This window comes from Nerophis ophidion, linkage group LG20, assembly GCF_033978795.1.
Source record: "Nerophis ophidion isolate RoL-2023_Sa linkage group LG20, RoL_Noph_v1.0, whole genome shotgun sequence".
NCBI lineage: Eukaryota > Metazoa > Chordata > Actinopteri > Syngnathiformes > Syngnathidae > Nerophis > Nerophis ophidion.
The window spans coordinates 36,173,190-36,201,065 of NC_084630.1; the positions used below are offsets into that span (position 1 = coordinate 36,173,190).

The window sequence follows — 27,876 nt, forward strand, 5'->3', positions numbered from 1 at the left end:
CTGCTTTTATAGCCAATCATGGCACCCACCTGTTCCCAATTAGCCTGTTCACCTGTGGGATATTCTAAATAAGTGATGGATGAGCATTCCTCAACTTTCTCACTCATTTTTGCCACTTGTGCCAGCTTTTTTGAAACATGTTGCGGGCATCACATTCCAAATGAGCTAATATTTGCAAAAAAGAAGAAAGTTTGTCAGTGTGAAGATGAAATATCTTGTCTTTGCAGTCTATTCAATTGAATATAAGTTGAAAAGGATTTGTTGTATTCTCTTTTTATTTAGCATTTACACAACCTGACTACTTCACTGCTTTTGCCTTATATATATATATATAATTTTCCTGAAAGAATCAATAAAGTATTATCTACTATATATATATATATATAGTTGTCATTTGTAATTGATAAAAGATGTAGATGTATACATAGATGTTGTTGTGGAAGGAATGTTGATTTAGAGGAGAGTAAGTGAGAAGAAAGACAATATTGTTATTACTTATAGACGATGAAAAGGTAAAAAAAATGTTGGCCAACCAAATAGTATGAGGAAGTGGAGCAGAGAGCGTGCAGCCATAGGGCGTGTCCTCCACACGTCATCATACATTGTTTTTAATATTTTTTTTTTAATGAACTTTTATTTTTAAATTTCAACATTTACGAACAGTAGAGAAATAACAATCAACGTACAAAAACAGTACAAAACAGCACCAGGGGGTTGTAATTTCCATCCATCCATCCATTTTCTACTGCTTATTCCCTTTGGGGTCGCGGTGGGCGCTGGCGCCTATCTCAGCTACAATCAGGTGGAAGGTGGGGTATACCCTGGACAAGTCGCCCCCTCATCGCAGGCCAACACAGATAGACAGACAACATTCACACACTAGGGACCATTTAGTGTTGCCAATCAACCTATCCCCAGGTGCATGTCTTTGGAGGTGGGAGGGGCCTATCCCCAGGTGCATGTCCTTGGAGGTGGGAGGGGCCTATCCCCAGGTGTATGTCTTTGGAGGTGGGAGGGGCCTATCCCAAGGTGCATGTCTTTTGAGGTGGGAGGGGCCTATCCCCAGGTGTATGTCTTTGGAGGTGGGACGGGCCTATCCCCAGGTGCATGTCTTTGGAGGTGGGAGGGGCCTATCCCCAGGTGCATGTCTTTGGAGGTGGGAGGGGCCTATCCCCAGGTCCATGTCTTTGGAGGTGGGAGGGGCCTATCCCCAGGTGCATGTCTTTGGAGGTGGGAGTGGCCTATCCCCAGGTGCATGTCTGGAGGTGGGAGGGGACTATCCTCAGGTGCATGTCTTTGGAGGTGGGAGGGGCCAATCCCCAGGTGCATGTCTTTGGAAGTGGGAGGGGCCTATCACCAGGTCTATGTCTTTGGAGGTGGGAGGGGCCTATCCCCAGGTGCATGTCTTTGGAGGTGGGAGGGGCCTATCACCAGGTGCATGTCTTTGGAGGTGGGAGGGGCCTATCCCCAGGTGCATGTCTTTGGAGGTGGGACGGGCCTATCCCCAGGTGCATGTCTTTGAAGGTGGGAGGGGCCTATCCCCAGGTGCATGTCTTTGGAGGTGGGAGGGGCCTATCCCCAGGTGTATGTCTTTGGAGCTGGGAGGGGCCCATCCCCAGGTGCATGTTTTCGGAGGTGGGAGGGGCCTATCCCCAGGTGTATGTCTTTGGAGGTGGGAGGGGCCTATCCCCAGGTGCATGTCTTTGGAGGTGGGAGGGGCCTATTCCCAGGTGCATGTTTTCGGAGGTGGGAGGGGCCTATCCCCAGGTGCATGTCTTTGGAGGTGGGAGGAAGCCGGAGTACCCGGAGGGAACCCACGCATTCACGGGGAGAACATGCAAACTCCACACAGAAAGATCCCGAGACTGGGATTGAACCCAGGACTACTAAGGAACCTTCGTATTGTGAGGCAGACGCACTAACCTCTCTGCCACCGTGAAGCCTGGGTGTAAATTCAAAGTAACTAAAATAGAATGCAATATATATGTGTGTGTTTGTGTGTGTATATACAGGTGCTGTTCATATTATTACAATATCATGAAAAAGTTGATTTATTTCAGTAATTATATTCAGAACGTGAAACTTACATATTATATCAATTCATTACACACTTAGTGATATATTTGAAATGTTTATTTCTTTAAATTTTGATCATTAGTACTGACAATTACTGAAAATCCCAAATTCAGTATCTTAGAAAATTAGAATATTAGTTCCGACTAGTACCAAAAAATATTTTTTAGAAATGTGGGCCAAGTGAAAAGTATGAACATGGAAAGTTTCAGCATGTACGGCAATCAATACTTAGTTGCAGCTCCTTTTGCCTGAATTGCTGCAGCAATACGGCGTGGCATGAAGTCCACCAGTCTGTTGCACCCTCAGGTGTTATGAGAGTCCAGGTTGCTTTAATAGTGGTCTTCAGCTCTTAAGCTGTTGGCTCTGGCATCTGGCATCTTCCGCTTCACAATACCCCATAGCTTTTCTATGGCGTTAAGGTCAGGTGAGTTTGCAGGCCAGTCAAGAACAGGGATACCATGGTCCTTAAACCAGGTACTGGTAGATTTGGCACTGTGTGCAGGTGCCAAGTCATGTTGGAAAATGAAATCTTCACCTCCATAAAATTGGTCCGCGGCAGGCAGCATAAAGTGTTGTAAAACTTCCTGGTAGACTGCTGCATTGACCCTAGACCTCAGGAAACACAGTGGACCAACACCAGCAGATGACATGGCACCCCAGACCATTACCCATTGTGGAAATTTGACACTGGACTTCAGGCAACGTGGATTCTGTGCCTCTCCTGTCTTCCTCCAGACTCTGAGACCTTGATTTCCAAAGGAGATACAAAATTTACTTTCATCTGAAAACATAACTTTGGACCACTCAGCAGCAGTCCGGTCCTTTTTGTCTTGAACCCAGGCGAAACGCTTTTGACGTTGTCTCTTATTCAAGAGTGGCTTTACACAAGGAATGCGTGAGCTGAAGCCCATATCTTGCATACGTCGGTGCGTGGTGGTTCTTGAAGCACTGACTCCAGCTGCAGTCCACTCTTTGTGGATCTCCCGCACATTTTTGAATCGGTTTTGTTTGACAATCCTCTCCAGGGCGCGGTTATCCCTCTTGCTTGTACACTTTTTTTTCTACCACATCTTTGTCTTCCCTTCGCCTCTCTATTAATGTGCTTGGACACAGAGCTCTGGGAACATCCAACCTCTTTGGCAATGACCTTTTGTGTCTTGCCCTCCTTCTTTAAAGTATCAATCGTCATCTTTTGGACAGTTGTCAAGTCAGCAGTCTTCCCCATGATTGTGTGTCATACAGAATCAAAACGAGAGACCATTTAAAGGCTTTTCCAGGTGTTTTGAGTTAGTTAGCTAATTAGAGTGTGGCACCAGGTGTCTTCAATATCTGACCTTTTCACCATATTCTAATTTTCTGAGACGTTGAATTTAGGGTTTTCAGTGGTTGTCAGCTATAATCATCTCCTTTTTGGCAAAAAAAAAACACTTGAAATGTATCAGTCTGTTTGGAATGAATGTATACATTCTACAAGTTTGACTTTCTAAATGGAATTAATGAAATAAATCAACTTTTTCATGATATTCTAATAACACGACCAGCACCTGTATATATATATATATATATATATATATATATATATAGAGAGAGAGAGAGAGAGAGAGAGAGAGAGAGAGAGAGAGCGAGAGAAACTTACATTTATGAATATAAAAGTTAGCTGATAGTATCATGAGCTTGCAAAGGTAAAATCCCTTTTCAAGTTTTGTTCCTGGAGTGTAAGTGCGGGTGGCACATCTTTAAAAGCAAACACGCGTGGTCCAGGAAGGTCAGTATAAATATGTGAGAGTTTAGTAATGCAAATGTGTCATCAAGTATGAGATGTACTGATTGGAGAAGAACTTTCCTGCACGGACTCAATGAAGTGTTTGTGGAAAGACTCTTGGCCCCGCCCCCTTGGAACGGACGGAGGCAGGGTTCTTTCCTGATGACGTCACAGAAAGTGTCGTTCAGAAGAAGAAGAAGAAGAAGCAGCAGCAGAAAGTTGGAGTTGAAGTTGAAGTTGAAGTTGAAGAAGAAGAAGCAGCAGCATCAAGTGGAGTCGACATGGCGGGAGTGGCGTCCACTCTGGCCAAGCAGCGCGCCATGGCGGCGGGCTTCGGCAGCAACCACAAGGCGGTGCCGTACCTCCAGCAGGACTTCTCCTCTCTGCGGGCCCAGTGCCTGAGCAGCCGCCGCCTCTTCTGCGACCCCAGCTTCCCCGCCGAGCCCGAGACTCTGGGCTTCAAGGAGCTGGGCAGGAACTCTTTCAAGACCCGCGGCGTCACCTGGAAGAGACCCACGGTACGTCGCCTCTGCGCCTGCGCGGGCCCGTTAGGGCGGAAGCCGTTGGAGCGCCAGAACCGGGAGGACAAAACAATAGGAACCCCTGCCAGGAACAACACCCCGGTGACGTCACCTCTTTACTTTTCTGTCCAATCAGGAGCTGGTGTCCTCGCCTCAATTCATTGTGGGCGGAGCCTCCAGGACAGACATCTGCCAGGGTGCCTTAGGTGAGTGGCCTGCTGTCCCACGCTCCCTGAACACCTCGCCCGGGTCAAAGGGCACCGCTGTTCAGCTGCAAAAATCCAGGTTAATCGCTAAATGGGTTCTACCTGTATCGCGCTTTTCTACTTTCAAGGGACTCCAGGCGTTTTGAAACTATTTACACATTCACCCATTCATACACATACATTCACCCATTCATACACATACATTCACCCATTCAGTCACACACTCATGTGCCATGCAAGGCACTCCCCAGCACCCATCAGGAGCAAGGGTGAAGTGTTTTGCTCAAGGACATGACAGACGTGACGAGGTTGGTAGCAGTTGGGATCGAACCAGGAACCCTCTGGTTGCTGACACGGTCGCTCTCCCAACCGCTGCACGCCGTCCCCAATTGCTTTCAGTTTGACTTAATGTTAGCTTTTTTTTATCTTAGCATACTTAAGTTTGGCATATTTAATTTCAGCATATTTTATTTTAGCATACTTGATTTGTATTTATTTTATCTTAGCATATTTAATTACAGCATCCTTTATTTTAGCATCATTTATCTTAGCATACTTAATTTTAGCTTTTTTTTTATCTTAGCATACTTAATTTTAGCATCTTTATCTTAGCATACTTAAGTTTAGCATATTTTATTTTAGCATACTTAATTTGTATTTATTTTATCTTAGCATATTTAATTGCAGCATCCTTTATTTTAGCATCATTTAGTATCCTTTAGCATACTTAAGTATAGCATATTTAATTTCAGCATATTTTATTTTAGCATACTTAATTTTAGCTTCTTTTATCTTAGCATACTTAATTTTAGCTTTTTTTATCTTAGCATACTTAATTTTAGCATCTTTATCTTAGCATACTTAAGTTTAACATATTTAATTTCAGCATATTTTATTTTAGCATACTTAATTTGTATTTATTTTATCTTAGCATATTTAATTTCAGCATCCTTTATTTTAGCATCATTTATCTTAGCATCCTTTAGCATACTTAAGTGTAGCATATTTAACTTCAGCGTATTTTATTTTAGCATACTTAATTTTAGCTTCTTTTATCTTAGCATACTTAATTTTAGCTTTTTTTATCTTAGCATACTTAATTTTAGCAACTTTATCTTAGCATACTTAATTTCAGCATCCTTTATTTTAGCGTCATTTAGCTTAGCATCCTTTATCCTAGCATACCTAAGTTTAACATACTTAATGATACCATCTTTTATCTCAAGATACTTAAGTTTAGCATATTTTGTCTTAGCATACTTATTTAAGTTTAGCATCCTTTATCTTAGCATACTTAAGTTTAATATACTTTAATTTAGCATACTTGATTCGAGCATACATTAGCTAAGCATATTGTTACCCACTGTCATGTCTTCTTCCCACACCACTGAGACTATTAGCTTGAAATGATTTCACACACACACACACACACACACACACACACACACACACACACACAAGTAAAAATTGACATTGTGTCCTCAAACAACACAAAAAACTGTAGAAGAAAACAGTAAAAGTGGATTTAATGTTTAAGACAACAGAAATATTTCTTGATCAATGAAGAAAATCTGCCTCTAACCAATGAGGACACACCCTCTCTCTCACACTCACACACACACACACACACGCACACACACACACACACACACACAGGAAGAGGATGAGTCAGAGTTGCGTGACTCAGTTTTGTTTTCACATGTTTGAACATTTTTGTGCCTCCAGTGTTTTATTATAGTGAAGGAATGTTAGGCCGAGTGAGATCTCTCTCGATATGAAACACATCTTTGCTTCATACTTATTACTACTTCAAGTACTTCTATTTATTCATACATCATTCTAGAACATGTAGATGTTAGTAGGAACACACCCTGGGATCAACCTTCTAGAACATGTAGATGTTAGTAGGAACACACCCTGGGATCAACCTTCTAGAACGTGTAGATGTTAGTAGGAACACACCCTGGGATCAACCTTCTAGAACATGTAGATGTTAGTAGGAACACACCCTGGGATCAACCTTCTAGAACATGTAGATGTTAGTAGGAACACACCCTGGGATCAACCTTCTAGAACATGTAGATGTTAGTAGGAACACACCCTGGGATCAACCTTCTAGAACATGTAGGTGTTAGTAGGAACACACCCTGGGATCAACCTTCTAGAACATGTAGATGTTAGTAGGAACACACCCTGGGATCAACCTTCTAGAACATGTAGATGTTAGTAGGAACACACCCTGGGATCAACCTTCTAGAACACGTAGATGTTAGTAGGAACACACCCTGGGATCAACCTTCTAGAACATGTAGGTGTTAGTAGGAACACACCCTGGGATCAACCGTTTAGAACATGTAGATGTTAGTAGGAACACACCCTGGCATCAACCTTCTAGAACATGTAGATGTTAGTAGGAACACACCCTGGGATCAACCTTCTAGAACATGTAGATGTTAGTAGGAACACACCCTGGGATCAACCTTCTAGAACGTGTAGATGTTAGTAGGAACACACCTTGGGATCAACCTTCAAGAACATGTAGATGTTAGTAGGAACACACCCTGGGATCAACCTTCTAGAACATGTAGATGTTAGTAGGAACACACCCTGGGATCAAACTTCTAGAACATGTAGATGTTAGTAGGAACACACCCTGGGATCAACCTTCTAGAACATGTAGGTGTTAGTAGGAACACACCTTGGGATCAACCTTCTAGAACATGTAGATGTTAGTAGGAACACACCCTGGGATCAACCTTCTAGAACATGTAGATGTTAGTAGGAACACACCCTGGGATCAACCTTCTAGAACATGTAGGTGTTAGTAGGAACACACCCTGGGATCAACTTCTAGAACATGTAGATGTTAGTAGGAACACACCCTGGGATCAACCCTCTAGAACATGTAAATGTTAGTAGGAACACACCCTGGGATCAACCTTCTAGAACGTGTAGATGTTAGTAGGAACACACCCTGGGATCAACCTTCTAGAACGTGTAGATGTTAGTAGGAACACACCCTGGGATCAACCTTCTAGAACGTGTAGATGTTAGTAGGAACACACCCTGGGATCAACCTTCTAGAACGTGTAGATGTTAGTAGGAACACACCCTGGGATCAACCTTCTAGAACATGTAGATGTTAGTAGGAACACACCCTGGGATCAACCTTCCAGGACATGTAGATGTTAGTAGGAACACACCCTGGGATCAAACTTCTAGAACATGTAGGTGTTAGTAGGAACACACCCTGGGGTCAACCTTCTAGAACATGTAGATGTTAGTAGGAACACACCCTGGGATCAACCTTCTAGAACATGTAGATGTTAGTAGGAACACACCCTGGGATCAACCTTCTAGAACATGTAGATGTTAGTAGGAACACACCCTGGGATCAACCTTCTAGAACATGTAGATGTTAGTAGGAACACACCCTGGGATCAACCTTCTAGAACATGTAGATGTTAGTAAGAACACACCCTGGGATCAACCTTCTAGAACATGTAGATGTTAGTAAGAACACACCCTGGCATCAACCTTCTAGAACGTGTAGATGTTAGTAGGAACACACCCTGGCATCAACCTTCTAGAACATGTAGATGTTAGTAGGAACACACCCTGGGATCAACCTTCTAGAACATGTAGATGTTAGTAGGAACACACCCTGGGATCAACCTTCTAGAACGTGTAGATGTTAGTAGGAACACACCTTGGGATCAACCTTCAAGAACATGTAGATGTTAGTAGGAACACACCCTGGGATCAACCTTCTAGAACATGTAGATGTTAGTAGGAACACACCCTGGGATCAAACTTCTAGAACATGTAGATGTTAGTAGGAACACACCCTGGGATCAACCTTCTAGAACATGTAGGTGTTAGTAGGAACACACCTTGGGATCAACCTTCTAGAACATGTAGATGTTAGTAGGAACACACCCTGGGATCAACCTTCTAGAACATGTAGATGTTAGTAGGAACACACCCTGGGATCAACCTTCTAGAACATGTAGGTGTTAGTAGGAACACACCCTGGGATCAACTTCTAGAACATGTAGATGTTAGTAGGAACACACCCTGGGATCAACCCTCTAGAACATGTAAATGTTAGTAGGAACACACCCTGGGATCAACCTTCTAGAACGTGTAGATGTTAGTAGGAACACACCCTGGGATCAACCTTCTAGAACGTGTAGATGTTAGTAGGAACACACCCTGGGATCAACCTTCTAGAACGTGTAGATGTTAGTAGGAACACACCCTGGGATCAACCTTCTAGAACGTGTAGATGTTAGTAGGAACACACCCTGGGATCAACCTTCTAGAACATGTAGATGTTAGTAGGAACACACCCTGGGATCAACCTTCCAGGACATGTAGATGTTAGTAGGAACACACCCTGGGATCAAACTTCTAGAACATGTAGGTGTTAGTAGGAACACACCCTGGGGTCAACCTTCTAGAACATGTAGATGTTAGTAGGAACACACCCTGGGATCAACCTTCTAGAACATGTAGATGTTAGTAGGAACACACCCTGGGATCAACCTTCTAGAACATGTAGATGTTAGTAGGAACACACCCTGGGATCAACCTTCTAGAACATGTAGATGTTAGTAGGAACACACCCTGGGATCAACCTTCTAGAACATGTAGATGTTAGTAAGAACACACCCTGGGATCAACCTTCTAGAACATGTAGATGTTAGTAGGAACACACCCTGGGATCAACCATCTAGAACATGTAGATGTTAGTAGGAACACACCCTGGGATCAACCTTCCAGAACATGTAGATGTTAGTAGGAACACACCCTGGGATCAAACTTCTAGAACATGTAGGTGTTAGTAGGAACACACCCTGGGATCAACCTTCTAGAACATGTAGATGTTAGAAGGAACACACCCTGGGATCAACCTTCTAGAACATGTAGATGTTAGTAGGAACACACCCTGGGATCAACCTTCTAGAACGTGTAGATGTTAGTAGGAACACACCCTGGGATCAACCTTCTAGAACGTGTAGATGTTAGTAGGAACACACCCTGGGATCAACCTTCTAGAACGTGTAGATGTTAGTAGGAACACACCCTGGGATCAACCTTCTAGAACATGTACATGTTAGTAGGAACACACCCTGGGATCAACCTTCCAGAACATGTAGATGTTAGTAGGAACACACCCTGGGATCAAACTTCTAGAACATGTAGGTGTTAGTAGGAACACACCCTGGGGTCAACCTTCTAGAACATGTAGATGTTAGTAGGAACACACCCTGAGATCAACCTTCTAGAACATGTAGATGTTAGTAGGAACACACCCTGGGATCAACCTTCTAGAACATGTAGATGTTAGTAGGAACACACCCTGGGATCAACCTTCTAGAACATGTAGATGTTAGTAGGAACACACCCTGGGATCAACCTTCTAGAACATGTAGATGTTAGTAGGAACACACCCTGGGATCAACCTTCCAGAACATGTAGATGTTAGTAGGAACACACCCTGGGATCAAACTTCTAGAACATGTAGGTGTTAGTAGGAACACACCCTGGGATCAACCTTCTAGAACATGTAGATGTTAGTAGGAACACACGCTGGGATCAACCTTCTAGAACATGTAGATGTTAGTAGGAACACACCCTGGGATCAACCTTCTAGAACATGTAGATGTTAGTAGGAACACACCCTGGGATCAACCTTCTAGAACATGTAGATGTTAGTAGGAACACACCCTGGGATCAACCTTCTAGAACATGTAGATGTTAGTAGGAACACACCCTGGGATCAACCTTCTAGAACATGTAGATGTTAGTAGGAACACACCCTGGGATCAACCTTCTAGAACATGTAGATTGTAGTTGGTGTAAAGGTGACATGACTCAACACACACATGCAGGTGGTGACAGGTGACACGAATGCTGTCACATGACACGAGTGCGGTCACATGACACGAGTGCGGTCACATGTCACAAATGCGGTCACATGGCACGAGTGCGGTCACATGACACGAGTGCGGTCACATGACACGAGTGCGGTCACATGTCACAAATGCGGTCACATGACACGAGTGCGGTCACATGACACGAGTGCGGTCACATGACACGAGTGCGGTCACATGACACGAGTGCGGTCACATGACACGAGTGCGGTCACATGTCACAAATGCGGTCACATGACACGAGTGCGGTCACATGTCACAAATACGGTAACATGACACGAGTGCGGTCACATGACACGAGTGCGGTCACATGTCACAAATGCGGTCACATGACACGAGTGCGGTCACATGACACGAGTGCGGTCACATGACACGAGTGCGGTCACATGTCACAAGTGCGGTCACATGACACGACTGCGGTCACATGACACTACTGCGGTCACATGACACGACTGCGGTCACATGACACGAGTGCGGTCACGTCACAAATGCGGTCACATGACACGAGTGCGGTCACATGACACGAGTGCGGTCACATGACACGAGTGCGGTCACATGACACGAGTGCGGTCACATGACACGAGTGCGGTCACATGACACGAGTGCGGTCACATGTCACAAATGTTGTCACATGACACGAGTGCGGTCACATGACACGAGTGCGGTCACATGACACGAGTGCGGTCACATGTCATAAATGCGGTCACATGACACGAGTGTGGTCACATGACACGAGTGTGGTCACATGACACGAGTGCGGTCACATGACACGAGTGCGGTCACATGTCACAAATGCGGTCACATGTCACAAATGCGGTCACATGACACGAGTGCGGTCACATGATACGAGTGCGGTCACATGACACGAGTGCGGTCACATGTCACAAATGTTGTCACATGACACGAGTGCGGTCACATGACACGAGTGCGGTCACATGACACGAGTGCGGTCACATGTCATAAATGCGGTCACATGACACGAGTGTGGTCACATGACACGAGTGTGGTCACATGACACGAGTGCGGTCACATGACACGAGTGCGGTCACATGTCACAAATGCGGTCACATGTCACAAATGCGGTCACATGACACGAGTGCGGTCACATGACACGAGTGCGGTCACATGTCACAAGTGCGGTCACATGTCACAAATGTGGTCACATGACACGAGTGCGGTCACATGACACGAGTGCGGTCACATGTCACAAATGCGGTCACATGACACGACTGCGGTCACATGACACGAGTGCGGTCACATGACACGAGTGCGGTCACATGTCACAAATGCGGTCACATGTCACAAATGCGGTCACATGACACGAGTGCGGTCACATGACACGAGTGCGGTCAAATGTCACGAATGCGGTCACATGACACGAGTGCGGTCACATGACACGAGTGCGGTCACATGTCACAAATGCGGTCACATGACACGAGTGCGGTCACATGACACGAGTGCGGTCACATGTCACAAATGCGGTCACATGACACGAGTGCGGTCACATGACACGAGTGCGGTCACATGTCACAAATGTGGTCACATGACACGAGTGCGGTCACATGACACGAGTGCGGTCACATGACACAAATGCGGTCACATGACACGAGTGCGGTCACATGACACGAGTGCGGTCACATGACACGAGTGCGGTCACATGACACGAGTGCGGTCACATGACACAAGTGCGGTCACATGTCACAAATGCGGTCACATGACACGAGTGCGGTCACATGACACAAGTGCGGTCACATGACACGAGTGCGGTCACATGACACAAATGCGGTCACATGACACGAGTGCGGTCACACGACACAAGTGCGGTCACATGTCACAAATGCGGTCACATGACACGAGTGCGGTCACATGACACGAATGCGGTCACATGTCACAAATGCGGTCACATGACACGAGTGCGGTCACATGACACGAGTGCGGTCACATGTCACAAATGCGGTCACATGACACGAGTGCGGTCACATGTCACAAGTGCGGTCACATGACACGACTGCGGTCACATGTCACGACTGCGGTCACATGACACGAGTGCGGTCACATGTCACAAGTGCGGTCACATGACACGACTGCGGTCACATGACACGACTGCGGTCACATGACACGACTGCGGTCACATGACACGAGTGCGGTCACATGTCACAAATGCGGTCACATGACACGAGTGCGGTCACATGTCACGAGTGCGGTCACATGTCACGAATGCGGTCACATGACACGAGTGCGGTCACATGACACGAGTGCGGTCACATGACACGAGTGCGGTCACATGTCACAAATGTGGTCACATGGTCACATGACACGAGTGCGGTCACATGACACGAGTGCGGTCACATGTCACAAATGTGGTCACATGACACGAGTGCGGTCACATGACACGAGTGCGGTCACATGTCACAAATGCGGTCACATGACACGAATGCGGTCACATGACACGAGTGCGGTCACATGACACGAGTGCGGTCACATGTCACAAATGTGGTCACATGACACGAGTGCGGTCACATGTCACAAATGCGGTCACATGACACGAGTGCGGTCACATGACACGAGTGCGGTCACATGTCACAAATGCGGTCACATGACACGAGTGCGGTCACATGACACGAGTGCGGTCACATGTCACATGACACGAGTGCGGTCACATGACACGAGTGCGGTCACATGACACGAGTGCGGTCACATGTCACATGACACGAGTGCGGTCACATGACACGAGTGCGGTCACATGTCAAAAATGTGGTCACATGACACGAGTGCGGTCACATGACACGAGTGCGGTCACATGACACGAGTGCGGTCACATGTCACAAATGCGGTCACATGACACGAGTGCGGTCACATGACACGAGTGCGGTCACATGTCAAAAATGTGGTCACATGACACGAGTGCGGTCACATGTCACAAATGTGGTCACATGCCTGTGCAGGTGACTGCTGGCTGTTGGCGGCCATCGCCTCGCTGACCCTGAATGAGTTCGTGATGGCTCGTGTTGTTCCTTCAGACCAGGACTTTGGTGACAACTACGCCGGAATCTTCCACTTCCAGGTTAGATCTTGTCCTACTTCCTGTTGTGCTGCGACACCCCACCTGTGTGTGTGTGTGTGTGTGTGTAGCTGTGGCAGTTTGGCGAGTGGGTGGACGTGGTGATTGATGACAGGCTGCCAGTCAAAGATGGAGAGCTGCTATTTGTCCACTCGGCTGAGGGGCGGGAGTTCTGGAGCGCCCTGCTGGAGAAGGCCTACGCCAAGTAAGCTGCCGCAGTTGTGGGTTAGCATGAGGGGTTAGCACGTGGGTTAGCACGAGGGGTTAGCACGAGGGTTAAGACGTGGGTTAGCGGGTGGGTTAGCACGTGGGTTAGCAGGTGGGTTAGCAGGTGGGTTAGCAGGTGGGTTAGCAGGTGTGTTAAGACGTGGGTTAGCACGTGGGTTAGCAGGTGGGTTAAGACGTGGGTTAGCAAGTGGGTTAGCATGAGGGGTTAGCACGTGGGTTAGCACAAGGGTTAGCACGTGGGTTAGCACGAGGGTTAGCAGGTGGGTTAAGACGTGGGTTAGCACATAGGTTAGCATGTGGGTTAGCAGGTGGGTTAGTATGTGGGTTAGCAGGTGGGTTAGCAAGTGGGTTAGCACGTGGGTTAGCAGGTGTGTTAAGACGTGGGTTAGCAGGTGGGTTAAGACGTGGGTTAGCAGGTGGGTTAGCATGTGGGTTAACGCGTGGGTTAGCAGGTGGGTTAAGACGTGGGTTAGCAGGTGGGTTAAGACGTGGGTTAGCAGGTGGGTTAGCATGTGGGTTAACGCGTGGGTTAGCAGGTGGGTTAAGACGTAGGTTAGCAGGTGGGTTAAGACGTGGGTTAGCAGGTGGGTTAAGATGTGGGTTAGTAGGTGGGTTAGCATGTGGGTTAACGCGTGGGTTAGCAGGTGGGTTAAGACGTGGGTTAGCACGTGGGTTAAGACGTGTGTTAGTAGGTGGGTTAGCATGTGGGTTAGCAGGTGGGTTAAGACGTAGGTTAGCAGGTGGGTTAGCAGGTGAGTTAAGACGTGGGTTAGCAGGTGAGTTAAGACGTGGGTTAGCATGTGGGTTAGCAGGTGAGCTAGCATGTTGTGCGTGCAGGGTGAACGGCTGCTACGAGGCCCTGTCGGGGGGCTCCACCACGGAGGGCTTCGAGGACTTCACGGGGGGCATCGCTGAGAACTTTGACCTTCAGCGCCCCCCCAGCAACCTCTTCCACATCCTGGTCAAGGCCTTGGAGGCGGGGTCACTGCTGGGCTGCTCCATCGACGTCAGTCTCCTCCCCGCAGGTGTGCACGCCTCACACCTGAGCCTCACCAGTGGGCGTGTCTCCACAGATCACCAGCGCCGCCGACTCGGAGGCGGTCACGCGTCAGAAGTTGGTCAAAGGCCACGCTTACTCGCTGACGGGGGCCGTGGAGGTCAGAGGTCACCTGGTGCAGGTGAGACCGCAAAGAGCCGCTGACCTCCGTGTGACCTCTGTGCACAGGTCAACTACAGAGGAGGTCGGGAGAAGTTGGTGCGTGTGAGGAACCCGTGGGGTCAGGTGGAGTGGACCGGCGCCTGGAGTGACGGGTATCAAACCCAAACACAGCAGCTGTAGTATCAGCGTGGTGCTAACTGCTCTTTCCTCAGCTCGCCGGAGTGGAACTCGGTGGAGGGTCCGTGTCCTCACGCCAGCGCCGAGGACGGAGAGTTCTGGTAGGTTCAGGCTGCTAACGCTGCTAGCTGCATGCTAACCACCTGATTGACAGGATGTCCTACAGAGACTTCCTGCGCCACTACTCCCGCGTCGAGGTGTGCACTCTGACCCCGGACACCATCTTGGACGACTCCGTCAAGCACTGGAGCGTCAACAAGTTCGATGGCGCCTGGCGTCGCGGTTCCACTGCCGGCGGCTGCAGGAACCATCCCTGTGAGCGCCTTCCTCTACCTTCTGTCACCTGGAAATATACAACCTAACATGCATCCAGCCATTTTCTACCGCTTCTCCCTTTCGGGGGTGCTGGAGTCTACCCCAGCTGCATTAAGGCATATTTATTCACTGTAAATATATAATGTAGCATATTTAATACGCTACCTCATATATTTACAGTAACTATGCAAGGTAACACATATTTACAGTAACTATGTAAGGTAACATATTTACAGTAACTGCAAGGTAACATGTTTACAGTAACTATGTGAGGTAACACATATTTACAGTAACTATGCAAGGTAATACATATTTAAAGTAACAATGCAAGGTAACATATTTACAGTAACTATGCAAGGTAATACATATTTTAAATAACTATGCAAGGTAACATATATTTACAGTAACTATATGAGGTAACACATATTTACAGTAACTATGCAAGGTAATACATATTTAAAGTAACTATGCAAGGTAACATATTTACAGTAACTGCAAGGTAATACACATTTAAAATAACAATGCAAGGTAACATATATTTACAGTAACTATGTGAGGTAACATATTTACAGTAACTATGCAAGGTAATACATATTTAAAGTAACTATGCAAGGTAACGTATTTACAGTAACTATGCAAGGTATCATATATTTACAGTAACTATGTAAGGTAACACATATTTACAGTAACTATGTGAGGTAACATATTTACAGTAACTATGCAAGGTAATACATATTTAAAGTAACTATGCAAGGTATCATATATTTACAGTAACAATGCAAGGTAACATATTTACAGTAACTATGCAAGGTATCATATATTTACAGTAACTATGTAAGGTAACACATATTTACAGTAACTATGTGAGGTAACATATTTACAGTAACTATGCAAGGTAATACATATTTAAAGTAACTATGCAAGGTATCATATATTTACAGTAACAATGCAAGGTAACATATTTACAGTAACTATGCAAGGTATCATATATTTACAGTAACTATGTAAGGTAACACATATTTACAGTAACTATGTGAGGTAACATATTTACAGTAACTATGCAAGGTAATACATATTTAAAGTAACTATGCAAGGTATCATATATTTACAGTAACTATGCAAGGTATCATATATTTACAGTAACAATGCAAGGTAACATATATTTACAGTAACTATGTGAGGTAACATATTTACAGTAACTATGCAAGGTAATACATATTTAAAAGTAACTATGCAAGGTATCATATATTTACAGTAACTATGTAAGGTAACACATATTTACAATAACAATACAAGGTAACTTATTTATAGTAACTATGCAAGGTAACACATATTTACAGGAACAATGCAAGGTAACATATTTAGACTAACTATGCAAGGTAACATATTTACAGTAACTATGCAAGGTAACACGTATTTAAAGTAACTGCAAGGTAACACATTTACAGTAACTATGCAAGGTAATACATATTTAAAATAACAATGCAAGGTAACATATATTTACAGTAACTATGTAAGGTAACACATATTTACAATAACAATACAAGGTAACTTATTTATAGTAACTATGCAAGGTAACACATATTTACAGGAACTATGCAAGGTAACATATTTAGACTAACTATGCAAGGTAACATATTTACAGTAACTATGCAAGGTAACATATTTACAGTAACTATGCAAGGTAACACGTATTTACAGTAGTTATGCAATGTAACATTTACAGTAACTATGCAAGGTAACACATATTTACAGTAACTATGCAAGGTAACATATATTTACTGTTTCTATGCGAGGTAACGTCATCATGTTGGCATTCGTAAGTCTGGGAAGACAATGGATGGGCGCTCCTTGGATATGATTGACTTGGTCACGCGGCGTCTGCTGTGGCTGTACACGCCCACACGGGAGTGACAGTCTCTGGTGCACTCGGTGCGTTTGTAGGTGGAGTCAGCTGCAGGAAGTTGTTGCTTGCTCTTTCTCTGAACTCGCTTCTCATCTGCAAGCTGGCGGAGTTTTGCCTCGCCAGCTTTCGGTCCAGTGTTCACGGCGTGTCTCCAACTGGATCTGTCCTGAGCAAGCTCTTCCCAAGTGTTCAGGTCCTTGTCGAGCGCTTTCAGGTCACGCTTGCAGACATCCTTGAAGCGGAGATGTGGCCGTCCCGTTGTCCCTTGCCAGAGGCAAGCTCTGCGTAGAGGATGTCTTCAGGGATCCGGCCATCGTCCATTCGACGCACATGGCCCAGCCATCGAAGGCGACGCTGACGGAAGAGAGTGACCATGCTGGGAATCTTGGCTTGCATCAGCACCTCCTTGTTTGTCACACTCCATACACTCCCGAGTATGCCACGGAGGCAGCACATGTGAAAGGCACTTAGCCTCTTCTCTTGTGTGGAGTACAGAGTCCAGGATTCGCTGGCGTACAAGAGAGTGCTTAGCACGCAGGCACGATACAGAGCGATCTTAGTGTTTATTGTCAGCATGCTGTTGTTCCACACTCTTTGTGACAACCTGGCCAAGGTTGTGGATGCCTTGCCGATCCTCTCTTTGAGAGCAGCGTCATCTGCAAACAGCATGTTTCTCATGTTTACCTCCCAAACCTTGCTCTTTGCCTTTAGGCGAGCCAGGTTCAACAGTCCGAGTGTGAAGGTAAACACCCTCGGTCGGCGATCCGAAGGCGTGCTTCTGCAGAACGGCAAATAAGATGCCGAAGAGAGTGGAAGGAAGGACACAGCCCTGTTAACGCCACTGCGGATGTCGAAGGCATCTGACGTCAAGCCGTCATATTGAACTGTGCCTTTAATGCCGTCATAGAATGACTTGATAATGCTCAGGAGTCTCGTTGGGCAGCCAATCTTCGCTAGGACTGTAAAGAGCCCATCCCTGCTGACAAGGTTGAACACTTTGGTCAGGTCTACGAAGGCCAAAAAGAGGGGCTTGTGCTGCTCCCTGCACTTTTCTTGCAATTGCCTGATGGTGAAGACCATGGCACGCACTGTGACTCTTAGGTACACTCTATCAGCAAGCTTCTGCAGTCAGTTCAGGAGGACGCGTGCAAAGACTTTGCCTACGATACTTCGGAGAGATATTCCTCGTAGTTGTTACAATCGCTTCTATCACCCTTGTTCTTGTACAGGGTAACAATGTTAACATCTCTCATGTCCTGAGGTACTGCTCCTTCCTCCCGGCACTGACAGAGGAGGTCGTAAATATGTTCCTCTGTGTGCTGTCGCCACATTTGATGACTTCTGTTGGTATGCCATCCTTCCCAGGCGCTTTCCATGAGGACGGGCTCTCAATGGCTTTCTTCAGTTCAGCCACAGTGGGTTTCTCGTCCAGTTCAGCCATGAGAGGGAGGCTTTCAATGACTGCAAGTGCAGCGTATGTGACTTGGTTCTGTCTGGAGTACAGTTCGTAATAGTGTTCCGCCCATCCCTTTATCTGCTTGCCCTTGTCCTGGAGGGTCTCGCCCGTGGCAGACTTCAGTGGCGCTGTAACCTTCTTGGTGGGGCCTATGGCATTCTTGAGGCCTTCGTACATGCCCCTGACGTTTCCAGTATCAGCTGCTAACTGGATGCTCTGACAGAGCTGGAGCCAGTATTCGTTAGCACATTGCCTTGCTAGTCTCTGTACTTTCCTCTTGTACAGACACCTGCAGAGTCCTCTGGCTGGGGCATCGCTTGTATTCCAAGTGAGCTCTGTGGCGTTGTTCTGCAGCTGGATAGACTATAGAGGAGTTGGCCTCAAACCAGTCGTCGTTCTTTGTCTGCTTCTTTCCAAAGACCGTCATGGCAGTGCTGTGTACTGACTCTCTAATGTGGTCACATCTCTCTGTGGCTAAGCCGCAAGGAGGATTTGAGTCAAGGACCTTAGAGAGAGATTGGGTGAATTTCGCGACCTTGTCAGGATGTACGGTCTTACTCACGTGTATGCGGGATTTTCTGAGGCAGAAGTCTCATCTTGGAGTACACCAGCGAGTGATCAGTATCTCAGTTAGCGCTGTGAAAGGTGCGGGTAAGGAGGACGCACTTCAACGCATACCGCCTGGTGATGGTAAATGGGTTGTACTTGTATAGTGCTTTTCTACCCCTTTTTAAGGAGCCCAAAGCGTTTTGACAGTAATTATACATTCGCCCATTCACACACTCATTCACACACTGATGGTGGGAGCTGCCATGCAAGGCGCTCACCAGGACCCATCAGGAGCAAGGGTGAAGTGTCTTGCCCAAGGACACAACGGATGTGACTAGGATGGTGATGATCAGGTCTAGCTGGTGCCAGTGTATGTCTGGAAGAAGGAGTTGGTGATGATGAGGTAATGGTATGAACACCATTTCAGGAGTCGTTGCCCGTTCTCATTCATCTTTCCAACACCAAACTTTCCAAGACAGGAGGGCCAAGAGTCGTGGTCAGGGCCCACTCTGGCGTTGAAGTCACCCAGCAGTATCAAGTGCTCTTCTCTTTGGATCCTGTCGATAAGAGAGTCTAGCTGGCTATAAAACTCGTCCTCGGTATCCCTGGTGGCGCTGAGTGTTGGGGCATATATACTGATCAGGTTGACGGGCCCAGTGGTGGTGTGGAGGTGGAGTGATAGCAGTCTTTCTGTGCCTTGTTGTCCAATGAGACGTGGTGTTCTCTCCCACCGACGAAAGCAACCCCTGGTGCCAGCTCTATGCCAATCAAGCGGATGGCTTGGTAACTGTTGTTTCCCGTGTTGTTTCGACGCTTTGCAGCGAAGCTGGAGTGTCCTCTCCAGGGCGCTAGCCTGGGCAAGGTGTTGCCCATGAATCGGATCCCCCCTCTCCACGCAGCTGATGGATCTAAGGGAAAGGTAAAACTGATGCATCTAGGCACCAGCGGCATAGCAGGAGTTGCTGGAATGACTATGAAGACAAGGTCAGACCACCTTAGGGACTCCAGCTCCAGATTTGATGTCAGGGTTGACTCCCTTAGCCTTTGGTTATCCAAAACCTGTCCGCAAGGCAGCGGGAGACTTGTGGAGGGTGGGGACATCTCTCTGCCCGTGCAGGTCCATGTAGACCTGCCCACTGCCCATCATATATTTACAGTAACTTTGCAAGGTAACACGTATTTACAGTAACTATACAAGGTAACATATTTTTACACTAACTATGCAAGGTACCATATTTACAGTAACTACGCAAGGTAACATATTTACAGTAACTATGTAAGGTAACATATTTACAGTTACTATGCAATGTAACGTATTTACAGTAACTATGCAAGGTAACATATTTACAGTTACTATGCAATGTAACGTATTTACAGTAACTATGCAAGGTAACATATTTTCAGTAACTATGCGAGGTAACATATTTACAGTATCTGCAAGGTAAGATATTTACAGTAACAATGCAAGGTAACACATTTACTGTAACTATGCGAGATAACACATATTTACAGTAACTATGCAAGGTAACTTTTACAGTAAGTATGTGAGGTAACATTTACAGTAACTACGCAAGGTAACATATTTACAGTAACTGCAAGGTAACATATTTACAGTAACTTTGTGATGTAACCTATATTTACAGTAACTATGCGGGTTAACATATATTTATGGTAACTATGCAAGGTAACATATTTACAGTTACTATGCAAGGTAACATATATTTACAGTAACATATATTTACAGTAACTATGCAAGGTAAAATTTACAGTAACTATGCAAGGTAACATTTACAGTGACTATGTGAGAGGTAACATATTTACAGTAACTCTGCAAGGTAAGGTATATTTACAGTAACTGCAAGGTAACATATTTACAGTTTTGATTGATTGAAACTTTAGTAGATTGCACAGTACAGTACATATTCCCTACAATTGACCACTAAATGGTAACACCCCAATAAGTTTTTCAACTTGTTTAAGTCGGGGTCCACCTTCATCAATTCAGTAACTATGCAAGGTAACATATATTTACAGTAACTATGCGAGGTAACACATTTACAGTAACTATGCAAGGTAACATATTTACAGTAACTATGCAAGGTACTCAGTGGCCTAGTGATTAGAGTGTGCTCCCTGAGATGGGTAGGTTGTGAGTTCAAACCCCGGCCGAGTCATACCAAAGACTATAAAAATGGGACCCATTGCATCCCTGCTTGGCACTCAGCATCAAGGCTTGGAATTGGGGGTTAAATCACCAAAAATGATTCCCGGGCTCAGCCACCGCTGCTGCTCACTGCTCCCCTCACCTCAGAGGGGGTGATCAAGGGTGATGGGTCAAATGCAGAGAATAATTTCACCACACCTGGTGTGTGTGTGACAATCATTGCTACTTTAACTTTTTAAATTTAACATATACTGTATACAGTAACTGTGCAAGGTATTGTATTTTTACAGTAACTGCAAGGTAACATATTTACAGTAACTATGCAGGGTAACGTATATTTACAGTTACTGTGCGTGGTAACATACTGTATATTTACGGTAACATATTTATAGTAACTTTGCAAGGTAACGTATATTTACAGTAACTGCAAGGTAACATATATTTACAGTAACTGCTAGGTAACATATGTACAGTTACTAGGCGAGGTAACATACTGTATATTTACGGTAACATATATTTATAGTAACTTTGCAAGGTAACCTATATTTACAGTAACTGCTAGGTAACATATGTACAGTTACTAGGCGAGGTAACATACTGTATATTTACGGTAACATATATTTACAGTAACTATGCAAGGTAACGTATATTTACAGTACCTGCCAGGTAACATATTTACAATAACTATGTGAGGTAACATATATTTACAGTAAGTACGCGAGGTAACATTTGTAAGTGAGGTTGAGGTAGGAGTAGTTGAAGTGTGATGTGTGTGCAGATACGTTCTGGATGAACCCTCAGTTCGTGGTCAAGCTGGACGAGGAGGACGACGACCCCGAGGACGGCGAGGTGGGCTGCAGTTTGGTTCTGGGTCTGATCCAGAAGAACCGCAGGAAGCTCCGCAAACAAGGCGAGGACATGCACACCATCGGCTTCGCCATCTACGAGGTGGGAGGAGCTTCTTCAGGAAGGAGCATAAAAGGTCACAGGCTGATTGCGCCCCTCTTCTCCGGCAGGTTCCCAAGCAGGTGGGGTGAAAGGTCACGGTCAAGGGGCCGGCCCACGCTGATCGCTGGCTCTTTTCCCGCCTCAGTTCCACGGCCAGCAGCAGGTGCACCTGGACAAGAACTTCTTCCTGACGCACGCTCAGACCGCCAAGTCCGAGACCTTCATCAACCTGCGCGAGGTCAGCACCCGCTTCAAGCTGCCACCTGGCGAGTACCTGGTGGTGCCCTCCACCTTCGAGCCGCACCTCAACGGCGACTTCTGCATCCGCGTCTTCTCCGAGAAGCGCTCGCAGACCGTGTAAGTGGGCGGCGGCCTCCCCATAGTCCGACAGGAAGTGTCCACGCTAGCTAACTGTGCTAACTGTGTGCAGACCCTTTGACGACCCGGTCTGCGCAGATCTGGACGACGTGAGTCAAACGCCACAATGTTAGCGTTAGCAATACTATGCTAACATAGCCTTATTCCCGCAGGAAATGGTGTCGGACCAGGAAGTGGATGCCGGGTTCCGGGGACTCTTCGCCAAGCTAGCAGGCGGCGTATGTAGCCTACTTAGCATCATGCTAATCTCTCTTAACATGTTATGGGAGGGGAAAATAGTCGCTAGCAGCGTTAGCACACATGCTAACACATTTACTGCAGGACATGGAGATCTCGGCGGCGGAGCTGAGGACCATCATGAACAAGATCGTGGCTAAACGTGAGTCCGTCTTTGCTCGCCCACGCTAATGTGGCGCTAACCTTGCTGTGGTCTGCCGCTGACAGGAAGTGACATCAAGACGGACGGCTTCAGCATGGAGACGTGCCGAGTCATGGTCAACCTCATGGACGTATCCTTCTTCTGCAAGTCATAGCAGCTGCCATGTCTGCTAGCATTTAGCCTTGCTGTTAGCCTTTAGCTTCCATGTTAGCGTTTCGCCTCACTTTTAACATTTAGCCTCACTTATAATATTTAGCTTCGCTTTTAGCATTTAGCCTTGGTTTTTGGCATTTAGCCTCGCTTTTAGCATTTAGCCTCACTTATATTTAGCTTCGCTTTTAGTATTTAGCCTCACTTTTAACATTTGGCCTCACTTATAATATTTAACTTCGCTTTTAGCATTTAGCCTCACTTTTAACATTTAGCCTCACTTATAGTATTTAGCTTCACTTTTAGCATTTAGCCTCACTTTTAACATTTGGCCTCACTTATAATACTTAGCTTCGCTTTTAGCATTTAGCCTTGGTTTTTGGCATTTAGCCTCGCTTTTAGCATTTAGCCTCACTTATATTTAGCTTCGCTTTTAGTATTTAGCCTCACTTTTAACATTTGGCCTCACTTATAATATTTAGCTTCGCCTTTAGCATTTAGCCTCACTTTTAACATTTAGCCTCACTTATAGTATTTAGCTTCGCTTTTAGCATTTAGCCTCACTTTTAACATTTGGCCTCACTTATAATATTTAGCTTCGCTTTTAGCATTTAGCCTTGGTTTTTGGCATTTAGCCTCGCTTTTAGTATCTAGCCTCACTTATATTTAGCTTCGCTTTTAGTATTTAGCCTCACTTTTAACATTTGGCCTCACTTATAATATTTAGCTTCGCTTTTAGCATTTAGCCTCACTTTTAACATTTAGCCTCACTTATAGTATTTAGCTTCGCTTTTAGCATTTAGCCTCACTTTTAACATTTGGCCTCACTTATAATATTTAGCGTCGCTTTTAGCATTTAGCCTTGGTTTTTGGCATTTAGCCTCGCTTTTAGCATTTAGCCTCACTTATATTTAGCTTCGCTTTTAGTATTTAGCCTCACTTTTAACATTTGGCCTCACTTATAATATTTAGCTTCGCTTTTAGCATTTAGCCTCACTTTTAACATTTAGCCTCACTTATAGTATTTAGTTTCGCTTTTAGCATTTAGCCTCACTTTTAACATTTAGCCTCACTTATATTTAGCTTCGCTTTTAGCATTTAGCCTTGGTTTTTGGCATTTAGCCTCGCTTTTAGCATTCAGCCTCACTTATATTTAGCTTCGCTTTTAGTATTTAGCCTCGCTTTTAACTTTTGGCCTCACTTATAATATTTAGCTCCGCTTTTAGCATTTAGCCTCACTTTTAACATTTAGCCTCACTTATAGTATTTAGCTTCGCTTTTAGCATTTAGCCTCACTTTTAACATTTGGCCTCACTTATAATATTTAGCTTCGCTTTTAGCATTTAGCCTCGCTTTTAGCATTTAGCCTCACTTATATTTAGCTTCGCTTTTAGTATTTAGCCTCACTTTTAACATTTGGCCTCACTTATAATATTTAGCTTCGCTTTTAGCATTTAGCCTCACTTTTAACATTTAGCCTCACTTATAGTATTTAGCTTCGCTTTTAGCATTTAGCCTCACTTTTAACATTTGGCCTCACTTATAATATTTAGCTTCGCTTTTAGCATTTAGCCTTGGTTTTTGGCATTTAGCCTCGCTTTTAGCATTTAGCCTCACTTATATTTAGCTTCGCTTTTAGTATTTAGCCTCACTTTTAACATTTGGCCTCACTTATAATATTTAGCTTCGCTTTTAGCATTTAGCCTCACTTTTAACATTTAGCCTCACTTATAGTATTTAGCTTCGCTTTTAGCATTTAGCTTCACTTTTAACATTTGGCCTCACTTATAATATTTAGCTTCGCTTTTAGCATTTAGCCTTGGTTTTTGGCATTTAGCCTCACTTTTAGCATTTAGCCTCACTTATATTTAGCTTCGCTTTTAGTATTTTGCCTCACTTTTAACATTTGGCCTCACTTATAATATTTAGCTTCGCTTTTAGCATTTAGCCTCACTTATAGTATTTAGCTTCGCTTTTAGCATTTAGCCTCACTTTTAACATTTGGCCTCACTTATAGTATTTAGCTTCGCTTTTAGTGAAGACCAAGGCCAGGACTTGGGTTGAACAAGTGAATGGTTGTGCATTTGGAGAGCAAAGTTACCTAGGTGTTAGCGTGAAGATAACAGTAAAAAGCTTTTCAAAGTGCTAACAGCGGCCACACGCTCCTTGACTGGGCGCCAGGACAGCGGCAACGGCAAGTTAGGTCTGTCCGAGTTCGCCACCTTGTGGAAGAAAGTCCAGCGCTACCTGGTAGGACATGACCTTTCCCCCTTTGATCCCTGCTGGCCCCTGACCGAGTCCTTGTGTCGCCTCGCAGTCTGTCTACAAGAAGAACGACGTGGACAACTCGGGCACCATGAGCACGCCCGAAATGAGAGTGGCCTTCAAAGATGCAGGTCAATGCTAACGCTAGCTAGTAACACACACAAACATTAGCTCAATGCTAACGTTAGCAATACACTCAAACCTTAGCTCAATGCCAACACTAGCGACGCACACAAACATTAGCTCAATGCCAACACTAGCGACGCACACAAACATTAGCTCAATGCTAACTATAGCTACACAAACAAAGATTGGCTCAATGCTAACCATATCGAGGCACACAAACCTTAGTTCAGTGCTAACGCTAGCTAGCGACACACACAAACCTTAACCCGATACTATTATTGACATGCTAGCGTGTGACCCTGCAGGTTTCACGCTCAACAACGCTATCTACCAGCTGCTGGTCGCTCGCTACGCTGAGCCTGACTTGACCTTGGACTTTGACAACTTTGTGGGCTGTTTGATGCGTCTGGAGATCATGTTCCGTAAGCCAGCTCTTAGTCTAAGCAGCTGTTAGCATGTGCTAACAAAGTGTTTGCCACTATTTGTCTTATTAGCATGTGCTAACAAAGTGTTTTCCGCTATTCGTCAGGGGTTTTCAAGAAGTTGGATCCTAACGAGACCGGTTCCATTGAGCTCAACTTCAACCAGGTACCAAGTCCTTTCCAAGTCTCATCTCATCTACTTCCTGTTTCAACTTCCTGGTCTTTATCTTCCTGCAGTGGTTGACCTTCTCCATGCTGTGACTCCACTTCCTGTTTGTCACCTGACTCCACTTCCTCTTTGTCACCTGACTCCACTTCCTGTTTGTCACCAACCATTCAAATAAAAGTACATTTGAAACTACACTTAGCATGTCTGCTAGCATTTGGCCTCGCGGTTAGTGTTTAGCATCACTTTTAGCCTTTACCTTCGCTCTTAGCATTTAGCCTCACTTTTAGCATTTACCCTTACTTTTAGCATTTAGCCTCCCTTTTAGCTTATCACTTCCCTTTTACCATTTAGCCTTGCTTTTAGCATTTAGCCTCACTTTTAGCATTTTGCTTTGTTTTTATCATTTAGCCTCACTTTTAGCATTTAGCCTCGCTTTTAGCATTTAATCTGGTTTAGCCCTGACGACTCACTTGTTGGCCATCTTGGGCTGATGTCACTCACTTGTTTGGAGAACTTGTTTGCTAAAATGAACTCTGGTGCATTTGTTGTGCTAACTGTTTATTTGGTGGAATGTGAACAAAGTCCAGGACCAAACAGGGACCAAGACCAGGACTTTGGCTGCCAACCAGGCCTTGAACAAGTGAATGGTTGTGTATTCAGAGAGCAAAGTGACACAGGTATTAGCATGAAAATGACACTTTTAAAAAGTTTAAGGCTGGGTTTTATTTTTCAGGGAAGTGGCTAAGATGTCTACAAGATCCATGCTAACTTAGCTGAATGGTTCGCCAACATGTCTATGAGCTACATGCTAACTTAGCTGGAGTCTGCCAACACGTCTATGGGCTACATGCTAACTTAGCTGAAGAGTTTGCCAAAACATCTATGAGCTAAATGCTAACTAAGCTGGAGAAGTATCTACAACGCCTACCAGATACATGCTAACTTAGCTGAAGAGTTTGCCAAAACATCTATGCGCTACATGCTAACTAAGCTGGAGAAGTTTTTAGAACGCCTACCAGATACATGCTAACGTAACTGAAGAGTTTGCCAAAACATCTATGCGCTACATGCTAACTAAGCTGGAGAAGTTTTTAGAACGCCTACCAGATACATGCTAACTTAACTGGAGAGTTTGCTAGCTACATGCAAACTTAGCTAAAGAAGTGGCTAACATGTCTATGGGCTACATGCTAACTAAGCTGGAGAGTTTGCTAGCACATCTACGAGCTACATGCTAACTTAGCTAAAGAAGTGGCCAACACATCTACACTGTATGTGTTCACTTACAGTGCACTGTATGTGTTCACTTACAGTGCACTGTAAGTGTCACTGTATTTGATCTAGCAGTAGTATATATATTAATAGTATATGATCTAGCAATGGTATATACCAATGATAGTATTTGTTATTTTAACTATTAGTATGTATTCTATTTACAATAGTATATACAGTACTAATATTTGTTGTTGTGACTATTAGTATTTATAAGTGTAATACTATTAGTATACACGATAATAATA

At 45.0% G+C, this 27,876-nt stretch overlaps 1 protein-coding gene across 1 annotated transcript; it reads left to right on the forward strand.

Moving 5' to 3' along the window:
- The first annotated feature begins 4,010 nt into the window (after positions 1 to 4,010).
- Positions 4,011 to 26,550, forward strand: LOC133539081 (calpain-2 catalytic subunit-like). The gene is made up of 21 exons (XM_061881124.1): positions 4,011 to 4,356; positions 4,496 to 4,565; positions 13,450 to 13,568; positions 13,637 to 13,770; positions 14,631 to 14,799; positions 14,867 to 14,950; positions 15,019 to 15,104; positions 15,165 to 15,230; positions 15,284 to 15,444; positions 22,298 to 22,467; positions 22,536 to 22,547; positions 22,613 to 22,824; positions 22,898 to 22,934; positions 22,998 to 23,063; positions 23,167 to 23,224; positions 23,290 to 23,354; positions 25,556 to 25,624; positions 25,692 to 25,770; positions 26,071 to 26,187; positions 26,295 to 26,353; positions 26,425 to 26,550. Exons 1-21 carry the CDS (start codon positions 4,120 to 4,122, stop codon positions 26,446 to 26,448), a joined length of 2,094 nt encoding a protein of 697 aa, XP_061737108.1. The 5' UTR covers positions 4,011 to 4,119; the 3' UTR covers positions 26,449 to 26,550.
- Positions 26,551 to 27,876: the final 1,326 nt, after the last annotated feature.